This window comes from Oratosquilla oratoria, chromosome 18, assembly GCF_046742065.1.
Source record: "Oratosquilla oratoria isolate Oo_2021 chromosome 18, ASM4674206v1, whole genome shotgun sequence".
In the NCBI taxonomy this organism is placed as follows: Eukaryota; Metazoa; Arthropoda; class Malacostraca; order Stomatopoda; family Squillidae; genus Oratosquilla; species Oratosquilla oratoria.
Window position 1 is genome coordinate 10,228,198 of NC_134794.1, and position 12,029 is coordinate 10,240,226.

General features: G+C 43.1%; 1 protein-coding gene across 2 annotated transcripts in view; it reads right to left on the reverse strand.

Annotated features, from left to right (window-relative positions):
• Positions 1 to 12,029, reverse strand: part of LOC143035060 (uncharacterized) — a 206,445-nt gene that overhangs the window by 139,688 nt on the left and 54,728 nt on the right. For both annotated transcript variants that reach the window (XM_076201553.1, XM_076201552.1), the window contains exon 2: positions 6,384 to 6,537. In XM_076201553.1, the coding sequence (XP_076057668.1) occupies positions 6,384 to 6,537 (154 nt within the window). The remainder of the gene's footprint in view (positions 1 to 6,383; positions 6,538 to 12,029) is intronic.

Consider the following 12,029-nt stretch of genomic DNA (forward strand, 5'->3'; position numbering starts at 1 on the left):
GCCATTGACACCAAAGCTTGACGCTGATTGGTCACGAGCTCCGGGTTGCCAGACTAAGAATCGCGGAGGAACTTCGGAAAAAAAAAAAACGTTTGTAGAGAAATTTCGGAAAGAGTAGGAGATTTTTGGGTGTTTGATGGATGAGAGCAGAACCCTGAGGGATGGGGGAATCGTGTGGGGAAATGGGTGGAGGGGAAACTAGCGTGATGGGTGACTTGCAGAGGGATGAAATGAGGAGAAATTCGCGGGATCGTTTTAAACGAAAAGATAGGGAAAGGCGCGCGGAGGCAACGAGCGAAACAAAAGACGCTCGGAAATAGTTGGGGGTGAAATATGCGAACAATGACTAAAGTGCACAGGAAGTAGAACGAAGTGAAATAAGAAATAGGAGTAGAAAACGGAACAAGTAGAAAACGGGGAGATGGCCTAGAGCAGAGGAAGGGTGCCCTGAGAATGCTACTGCTATTATTACTACTACACTACTAATAAAGAGAGTATGAGATAGATAGATGGATATATATAGAGAGTGTGTGAGTGAGAGAGAGTGAGATTGAGTGAGAGAGTGAGAGAGAGTGAGAGAGAGAAGGAGAGAAGGAAAGAGAGAGAGAGAGAGAGAGAGAGAGAGAGAGAGAGAGAGAGAGAGAGAGAGAGAGAGAGAGAGAGAGAGAGAGAGAGAGAGAGAGAGAGAGAGAGAGAGAGAGAGAGAGAGAGAGAGAGAGACAGATGCAAATACAAAAATAGTTAACAAAGGACGAAAGAAGAGAAGGATGAGACGAGGGAGGCCAGGAGTTACAAAGAAAAGATGAAGAATGACTCGAACGAAAGTAGAGAGAAATTAGAGAACGTGGATGAGGAACGAAAGAGAAATACTTTCGACCAACGTGATCGTATCGTAAAATCGATGTCGTGGGTACTAAGGACGGCACGACAGCACTCCATCTCATGTTTATGATCCTCATGACGATAAGGCTGGGAGAGATAAGGATATCACTTGTAATCACGCGGGTGTAGTTAGTGATAAAGATGATGATAGTGGCATCAGTGAAACTGATAGTGAATCGTACTAGTGATCTGGCTGGTGGTGATAGATGAATGGGTGGGATTAGTGGCAATGTTTATGTTGTTAATGATGTTGATGATAATGGTAATGACCTTGGTGTTGTGATAAGAAGCGAGGTCAATTCATATGATGTTGTTTACAATGTTAATTTTCTATGACCAAATCTGTTGATGTGGTTTGTAAATCTGAGGTAAATTGATTGCGGGAGAATAATCCAAATGGGTAATAGGATAATTAAATTAGTATATGGCAACCTTAACGATCTGCTGCAGAACTATTTCTTAAGAAATGATACAGACTTTGGACCTAAGGTATCCAAATCTGGCTTGATAAGGTTGTATGCTTAGTAAGCATTACACGTGGAGTTTTTTCTTTCATTTAACTAGTTATTAGTGGTTAACTGGGTTGTAACTATGGTTGTTAACGTAGGTTGCCATGAAGGAGCTTGCTGGTGTGTAAGAGGGGGAGAAGGAGGAAGAAGAGGAGAGAGAAGAAGAAGAAGAAGAAGAAGAAGAAGAAGAAGAAGAAGAAGAAGAAGAAGAAGAAGAAGAAGAAGAAGAAGAAGAAGAAGAAGAAGAAGAAGAAGAAGAAGAAGAAGAAGAAGAAGAAGAAGAAGAAGAAGAAGAAGAGGAAGAAGAAGAAGAAGAAAAGAAGAAGAAGAAGAAGAAGAAGAAGAAGAAGAAGAAGAAGAAGAAGAAGAAGAAGAAGAAGAAGAAGAAGAAGAAGAAGAAGAGGAAGAAGAAGAAGAAGAAGAAAAAGAAGAAGAAGAAGAAGAAGAAGAAGGTAAAACAGAAGAAGTGAAGGACAATATTTACATAAACGAAACAATTGACAAAGGGATAGAAAAAAGGAGGGGAGGAGACAAAGAGAAAGTGAAGGAGAAGGTGAAAGAGGAGGGGAAAATGAAAAGGAGAAAACAGAAAAAAATGAAAGAAGACAGAACAGTTAGATAAAAACAGAATGACAAAGGAAGAAGACGAGGAGGAATAAGGAGGAAGATAAAGAGAATGACGAAAAAGAAGAGGAGAAATAAGAAGTCTAAGGAAAAGGCGAAGAAAGAAGAACAGGAGGAAGGAAAGGAAGCAGGTTAAGAGGCAAAGGAAGAAGAGGAAGAGGAAGAGGAGGAAGAGGAAGAGAAGAGGAGGAAGGAACAGGAAAGGGTGGAAGCAGGTGGGACGTCTTGACAGAGGCAAGAGGGCAACCTCGCCACGACTTGCGTGACGTCAAGGCACGTTTTCTACCGTGCCGTGTCACGAAGAAAACGCCGCAAATGGAAGACAACACACAGGAGGTCCAGAACTCCACAGGAGGAGCGGCGACCAAGAGGTGACAATTATCAAGCTGGACGGAGACTGTGATTCCAGTCTTTCGTAAACATAAAGTAAGAGAAGGACTGAATCTACACCAAAATGAAAAAAAGATCGACGTCTTATATTAGGTTGTCATGTATTTTCCGATACTTTTTTTTTTGTCAAGTTAGATCGTAACTTACGATGGTCATATCTGTATTGTGGTCAACCATTTTCGGGACTATAAGCCACAATCACATAGTAGTGTAAATACGACTATATAATCATAATTTGGATTGATCAAATGTAAGTATTTTCATCACAACTGCGGCATAGGACTGACTGAAAACATGGACGTCTGTTTGAGGTGGAGAGGCGCAATTTTCTTTCCAGCTAACGCCTTCAACAAATATGGTATGAGAGATGAACGACCTGTAGAGATCGTTTCCCGGAAATCCCACAGAGAGAGGTGTGTCATCCCGTAAAAAGAGAAACATTATTTTCATCTTATTTATGAATGCAGGTAAAGGTTTTGGAAAGTAATTGATTCCTACGCGACGTCAAAACACCGCCTTCATCATCTTCGTCGCCGTCGTCGTCGACGTCGTCATCGTTGCCAGGTATTTCCAGAAGCGAAACAGGATGAGAGAAAGCACCGATAGCTACTTCGAATATTGGAAAAAAAAAACACACGAAACAGGAGCTGCCCTGAAGCGTTTCTTTGTTTTTTGACAGAAGCCTAAACTCGACCAAGACAACACCAGATGTCAAACTGTACAGAAAACAAGGAAAATGACAATTACCCGCTTTCCCACGGGGTTGAAAAGGTCGGAGGCACTATGGAGGAAGCGGAGGCGATAGAAAGTAAGGAGGGGGGAGGGGGAGGGGGAGGGGGAGGAGGGAGAGGGGCAAGGGAGGGTCGGTGAAAAGGGGGATGGAGGAGAAAGAGATGAACATATAAAAGTAGGAATGACGACAAGGGATGATCGTTGTACTTTTTTCTTATCTCGGCTTGGTGTATTATCTTTTTTATTGTTTTTTTTTCTTATGTTTTATTTCATATGATATATTTTGATTTTATTTAAATCAATTTAGTTTGATTTGATTTAGTTTAGTTTAATTTCATTTTGTTTTGTTATGATTTTTTAATTATCTATTAAAATAATAATTTATTTTTCATATATTCTTTATAGTTCATCTATCTAGATATTTGTCATTCTATATATAGATATCTATAAATGTTTACCTATTTCTATATATTTTTATTATTTATATATTCATTTATTCATTTATTATCTACTAATATACTTTGCTCATTCATTAATGTATTTCGTGTACCTAGTTTGTTGACTATTCTAGGTGATACGTGTGAATTAGGGTTTCAGTAGGGATGAAGTGACGACCAGGTAGAAGGGAACGAGAAGTTCCCTGTGTGAAGGGACAAAGGGAAGGGAGGTGAAGGGGCAATGGGAAGGGAGGGGAAGGGATGGAGGGGCGTGTGTATCTGTGTGTGTGTGTGTGTGTGTGTGCATGCGCGTGTGTGTGTGTGTGTGTGTACATATAAACAAACCTGCATAAATATATGCGCATTTGCATGCATATTTGTGTATGTGCGGGTGTGTACATATATATACATAAACAAACAGAAATACATACGTACATACATACATACATACATACATACATACATACATACATACATACATACATATATACATATATACGTACATACATACATACATACATAATGCATACATACATATATATAAATATATACATACATACATACATGCATACATACATACATACATACATACATGCATACATACATACATACATACATACATACATACATGCATACATACATACATACATGCATACATACATACATACACGTTCATTCATATTTTGAGCGTACTTCCTACATATTTTTGTTTGACAAACGCGCTCACGCGCACACACACACACACACACACACACACACACACACACACACACACACACACACACACACACACACACACACACACACACACACACACACACACACACACACACACACACACACACACACACAACACACACACACACACACACACACACACACACACACACACACACACACACACACACACACACACACACACACACACACACACACACACACACACACACACACACACACACACACACACACACACACACACACACACACACACACACACACACACACACACACACACACACACACACACACACACACACCACACACACACACACACACACACACACACACACACACACACACACACACACACACACACACACACACACACACACACACACACACACACACACACACACACACACACACACACAATTATGATGTTGTTATGAATGGAGAGCCGAGCGACCTCTCGCTCGACCTTCTTGGAGTCTTTGGGTCTCAAACCATGAAGGCTTCCGATGGGGTCGGGGTGGGGGTGGGGGTGGAGGGGGAGGTACTGTCACTGATATGAATAACATAGCCCGGAGGCAAACAGAATGAAATGGAAATGGCCATCCAGTGCGGAAGGAGGGGGGAGGAGAAGTAGAGGAAGGAGAGAGGAGGAAGAAGAGGAGGGAAAAGAGGAAGAGAAGGAGGATAGTTTTAGGTAAGTGAGGAAGTAATGTAAACAGGAGAAGTGTTGGTTAAAGAAGAGTTCGGGAAGGGGAGGAGGAGGAAGATGAAGGAGGAGGAGGAGGGTGAAGGAGGAAGAAGAGGAAGGGGAGGGAGCAGTGTTAGTTAAGGAAGAGTATAGGGAAGGAGAGAGGGAAGGAGAGGAGGAAGAGAAGGTGGAGGAGGAGGATGAAGGAAAAGGAGGAAGAAGATGAAAGGGAGAGGGAGGAAGTGGAGGAAGAGGTGAGAGAAGGATGATGATGATGATGATGATGAAGAGAGGAAGGAGGAGTAGGAGGAGGGGGGAAGTGGATGGGTAACATAAGGCAAAGAGGAGCAGTATTGGATAAAAAAGGGAAGTAGAAAGAGGAGGAGGAGGAGTAGGAGGAGGAGGAGGAAGAGGAGGAGGAGGATGAAGAAGAGGAGGAGGAAGAGGAGGAGGAGGAGGAGTAGGAGGAGGAGGAGGAAGAGGAGGAGGAGGATGAAGAAGAGGATGAGGAAGAGGAGGAGGAGGATGAAGAAGAGGAGGAGGAACAGGAGGAGGAAGAAGAGGAGGAGGAAGAGGAGGAGGAAGAGGAGGAGGAGGAGGAAGAAGAGGAGGAGGAAGAGGAGGAGGAGGAAGAGGAGGAGGAGGAAGAGGAGGAGGAGGAGGAGGAGGAGGAGGAGGAGGAGGAGGAGGAGGAGGAGGAGGAGGAGGAGGAGGAGGAGGAAGAGGAGGAGGAGGAGGAGGAGGAGGAGGAAGAGGAGGAGGAGGAGGAGGAGGAGGAGGAGGAGGAGGAGGAGGAGGAGGAGGAGGAGGAGGAGGAGGAGGAGGAGGAGGAGGAGGAGGAGGAGGGAAAGTAAACAGTAGAACTTGGGGTTAAGTTCTCAAGAGTCGATTTCGAAATAGAGAGAAATTTCGCCCAGATCCCCAGAGCGAATTCGATATGTCTCGATTGAAAGAGCCGCTTGCACACACACACACACACACACACACACACACACACACACACACACACACACACACACACACACACACACACACACACACACACACACACACACACACACACACACACACACACACACACACACACACACACACACACACACACACACACACACACACACACACACACACACACACACACACACACACACACACACACACACACACACACACACACACACACACACACACACACACACACACACGCGCGCGTGCGCGCGCACACGCACACGCACATACACCTAGGAGGGTATACGGATCCAGCATGTAAGGAAATGCAACCAGTCCAGGTCATATGACTAGTTGTTATCAGTTCGCCGCCCTAAATACCAACCTCGTTAGCAAATAGTGTTGATTGATGTTTATAAAAGGAATCTCGATACTTACTCTCGCTACACTTCCCAGATATCTTGAGTGCTGCTCGTCGGGGTGCCGGGGTCGTGGTTGTGGTTGTGGTTTGACGACCGAATCCTTTGTCTTCCTGGTTGGGCGAATTCTCGGCCCTGAATCGGCCACGGTTGCCACCACCGATCTTCCGGCCCTGCGGAAGGAAGAAGGGAAGTTTGGGGTTAATCATCAAATCTAGGAATTGCTGAGGTTTAGGTTAGTTGGTGGATGATGAGGGCGTCTCTCCGAGTTCTGGGGATTCTGTTGGTTTTTGGTTAGGGGTAAAAGAAAGGATTATAAGATAAGATTTCTTGGTTCTTTACAGACCCACCCTGTCCCTTCAAGGACGATACAATCTTTGTACTGGTGAGAAGTGGACGTGTGATTTATGGTTGTGGTTGTGAATGGTATTGGTCGACGTAATACTTGCGTAGATAAAATTGAATTCAGATTTAGTTGTGGAGATGGTACTGATATCATATGGAAATTATGTTATCATAATTGTTTGATATTAAACGTAAAAATATAGAAGTCATGCGATCAAAGAAAACGGAATTACCAGCGCTGGACGACATGACGTCACAATGTTCTTTCTGTTTTTATAACGTTAGCACTGTACATATCTAATGACACGCCTAAATAAATATAAATCTACTAAGTCAGAGAAACTCATCTCTGACTGCGGTAGATATTCTTTCGTAACGCTAACCAATATTCTTTTTCATTCTTTCATCTCGATAATGTAAAGTTTAATTAACTTGCCTCCAAGTCCCTTCCAGGTCCCAATTACGCTAAGCTTTTGTTGCCAGCACATTTTCCTTTTACAATATACACAAGTCGTGCCATCCCTTAATTCAATTTCCTCGACTTTTCTCTCTCCTCCCTTCCTTTTTTTTATATTTAAGAATACCCTGCAGTAATGATCAAGAGACTCTTTATACGATCAACTTGTATAATAAAGAACGTGAATGGATAGGATATGTTATGGGGAATTATGTTGAAAAACGATCATTACAAAAAGGAAACTTTAGTTCACCCAGGCAAGCTATAGAAGCTTAATCGACTTTGATGAGGGGATGGGGGGAGGGGGGAACGAGGGGGAGGGGGAGGGTGGGAGAAGGGGCGTGTGTGTGTGTGTGTGTGTGTGTGTGTGTGTGTGTGTGTGTGTGTGTGTGTGTGTGTGTGTGTGTGTGTGTGTGTGTGTGTGTGTGTGTGTGTGTGTGTGTGTGTGTGTGTGTGTGTGTGTGTGTGTGTGTGTGTGTGTGTGTGTGTGTAGAGATGTGGTGACAACAACCCCACCGCAAAAAGGTCGTCTGATAGGAAGAGGTCAAGTTAGGTCATAGATGCGGTTAGAAAGGAGAAAATGGAAGACATAATAACGGTTGATTGAACGAGATGGAACGATAAAAGAAATCCCATTTAATACAAAACTAACCGCGGTTTTAACCGCCTTGCCAAGCGGTGGGAGGGCGGTGCCCTGGAGATGAATAGAATCTCTTGGCGGCAGTCAAATGAAGAGGAAAAGGATCACTTGGTAAGGAAGGGGGTAATCGAGTTAAGCATTGATCTTCTAACTGCACACACATAAACACACACACACACACGCACACACACACACACACACACACACACACACACACACACACACACACACACACACACACACACACACACACACACACACACACACACACACACACACACACACACACACACACACACACACACACACACACACACACACCTGCCGACAGCTGGAATACAAAGAAAAGGACCAACCGGTACGGAAGGGCTAAAAGAAAACGGTCCTTTCCTTTGGCTGAATAAAATCACCTGATAACATTCATAAAAACAAAAGCTATAAACTACGTTACAATTTTTGTTTTATTTTGTCTTGTTTTATTTTCTTAATTTGTTTGTCACATGGGGACTTCAGCGTAATAAGAAAATGTTTACATCATAATTTGTTCATATATTGAACGCACGTAATGGACATAGCACTTAGAGCTAGTAAATGCATCAGCAGAGCGTAACCACCTTTGGCAAGTGGTACGCTTTGGTACAGTCTTTTTCGTTTTATATCATTTCAGGTGGTGAAATGTAATCAGTATATTTGCCGACTGAACGTGATATATTGCGAAATGGTATCAAATTTCAAAATGAAAAAAAAAACATATTTGCTGGAAGGATAATTCTGGAGAAGAAGAATTTATTGAACTTTACGAAAAAATTATGAAACAACAAGAAAAATTGTACATCTTCGATGAAGAATGGGTTTTATATTATCACAGTATTTCAGTTTAGCATCAATTTGTCTTAAAGAAAACGAATCGTCGCTGAAATAAGTTCCAGCGAAAGTTTTTGGTGTTGTCGAAAAAGTCGACTTAAATGGTGAAGACTTTGGAGTCAGTAGTCGGTGGGTCATATTACAGGACGCACTGGTCACCTCCTCTTCCTCCTCCTCCTCCTCCTCCTCCTCGTCATCCTCCTACTTCTCCTCCTCCTCGTCCTCTTCCTTCTCCTCCTTCTCCTCCTACTTCTCCTCCTCGTCCTCCTCCTCCTCCTCCTCCTCCTCCGTTTCCTCCTCCTCCTCCTCTTCCTCCCCCGTCCCTCTTCCTCCTCCTCCTCCTCCTTCCTCAACCTCCATTGGGATATTTTACCCACAGGATAGAAGGCCAAAGCCTCTCTGTTATGTAGGTCAGGAGGGAATCGGCCAGCGTGCTCATTTTCTGGGCTAAAATGGAGCTGGAAGTGAAATCTGGGCTTCCCTCGACGCTGACTGAAAATAGTGATTTGCTTTTCTTACGCTTCGCGTGTGCATGCGGATGTGTGGCGCACGCGCTTGCACGCATGCGTGCGCGCATGCTTGCATGCTGGATATGCACATGAACGAACGCTCACGCATACAGTTAAACACACACACACACACACACACACACACACACACACACACACACACACACACACACACACACACACACACACACACACACACACACACACACACACACACACACACACACACACACACACACATACACACACACACACACACACACACACACACACTTACACACACACACACACACACACACACACACACACACACACACACACACACACACACACACACACACACACACACACACACACACACACACACACACACACACACACACGAAAAGTTTGGCTGCATGCACTTATATGCATCTATTTTTCTAGTTATCCCTATTGTTTGCTTATTTCCTTTTTATTTTTGTTATTCTTCATTTGGGCTTGTTACGAACCAGCAGGGTTGGCTGTGCCATCTAAATCAATTATATGTATTGAAATACACCTATCTTATTTCACTTGGCAATGTATATAAGCTCAAGTTCCTAACATACATTTACCCCAAGGACCAACATATACAGTAGTTATCTTTCATAAGAATCTCCTAGTACAAGTGACTAGAAACACTGCACTAGATTTCACTACACTGACGCATTCTGACGCAGAAGTGGAAGATTTTTTATTCTTCTTAGTCTAAGTATTAAATTAGCATTCATGTGAGGACACGCTGCGTGACGTAGATGGTCTCGTAAGAGCTCAATTAAGGTAGATTAACAACATTAATTTGATCCTTATCGACCGAATAGACTTTCGCCCTAACATCGAGGTCGCCTTGATAAGAGAGAGACACGTTATCTGAAAAAGGGAGACAGAATGTAATTGTCGATGATGATAAGGTGATAATGAGGTTCCATTTACATACAAAACGAAAAGACTGCTCAATCAGCGAAGCCCTCAGGCACGTGTAGTTTCTCTCCCGGAGTGAAAATGAAAAACTAAAAACCAATATACTTTTTTTTCTTAATGAAATGATTTACTGGTGCTGTGTGGTCTAGCGAAATAATGCGTCCAGGTGCTGTGATAGGAAAATCGACCGAATTGGTATATGTTTTAAGGGCGAAAGTCCACTTTGCCTCGGATACTTCGTCGGTCACGATGATCAATGACCAATAAAAACAGATTGCCGGCCACGTGTGCTCAGGCATTGAACGTTGACACTGAACTTGGAAGCTGAAGCTATTTGGGTGATATTTCGAACAAAATCGTGTAGAACCGGAAGTGATTTCAATGCTGTTAGAAAGAAATCCCTCCCCCCTCGAAAAAGAAAAAGAAAAAGAAAAAAAAAGAAAAAGAAAAAGAAGAAGAACAAAAAGAAGAGGAAAAGTTTCCGGAAGGAGACACAAATCTAAAAATAATTTCCATTATCCAAAAAGAATTCTAAGAAAGACACGGAAATCTAGAAATAGTTTACAGAAATCCAAAAGTAATTCGAAGGAGACAGAAGCTCAAAATTATTTTCAGAAATCCAAAAATAGTTCCGGGGGTGGGGGGCATATCCAAAGATTTCCAAAACCACAAAAACGAATCACAGAAGAAGACAGAAACACAAAAATAATTTCCAAAAATCCAAAAGTAACCCCCCCCCCAAAAAAAAAAAAAAAAAAAATCGGAAGGAATGTAAGAAACACTTTCTTGTATTTACCGGAATGTCTCTTATCTTTACTCGAAAGCGCTCGTCCTCATGAGGATTATGACTTTGTATATAAGGCATACAAGACACTCAAGTCACATCTCTTCGGACACAAGTCGCATGCTTAACTTATCTTAACGCAAACGAAAACATGTGAAGAAAGGAAAGGAAAAATTGCCGCTGGAATTTTGTCTGTGCAGATGGGTCATGACTCGAGTTGAGGATTGAATTCCTGCGTTGAAAGGGTGGGTAGAGGGAGTGGATGACGGTAGGGGGAGCTCGGGGGAGAGAATAAGGTGAGAGCTGGGTTCTTGAATGTGACAACAATCGCCGAAATCAAAAGACTGAAGAAGAAATGGTGGACACCATAACCGGTGAAGTTTATCAACGGGCGCGAAACAACTAGACGTGATTGTATTATTGACCACAAAAGAAGAAGAAGAAGAAGAAGAAGAAGAGAAACAAAACAAAAATTAGTTTGTTTTCCAGGAATGTTGGCTACCCACACGCCGGCCGCCGAGCCGGACGAAAGAAAACCAGACGTGTATAGAAAACGGAGGTCAGATGACGATGTGGAGGAGAAAGTGGGATGGTTGCTACTCCGCCTTCACTCCCAGGCAGTTCTCCTTTTACTCCAGCCTTTCGTCTCGTCTACTCCATTCCACTGAAGGAAACGGGTTTTTTGGGGCGAAGCGTACGCCAAGTCTGTATTCAGAAATTGTTCTCGGAAATGATGATGAAGATCTATAAGTACAGAGAGAAAGGGATAGAGAGAGAGAGAGAGAGAGAGAGAGAGAGAGAGAGAGAGAGAGAGAGAGAGAGAGAGAGAGAGAGAGAGAGAGAGAGAGAGAGAGAGAAGTTGTTTAGCTTCATCCTCTCCCACTCCATTCCTCCTAATCCTTTACTCTTCCTTACCCCTCTCCCCCACCTCACCCTCCCACTCTCCATAAACATCGAAAGTTAGGCTAGGCTGTCCCCTTTCTCGGGTAGACCTACTCTCCCTCGTCGGGTCCCAAGATGTTTTCTCTTCTCTTCTGTAGCCAAGTGCCTTTTTTTTTTTTTTTTTTTTTACACAACTACGTGTAGTCTATCTTAAGGTGTTACTTTTCAGTATCTTGTCGTTT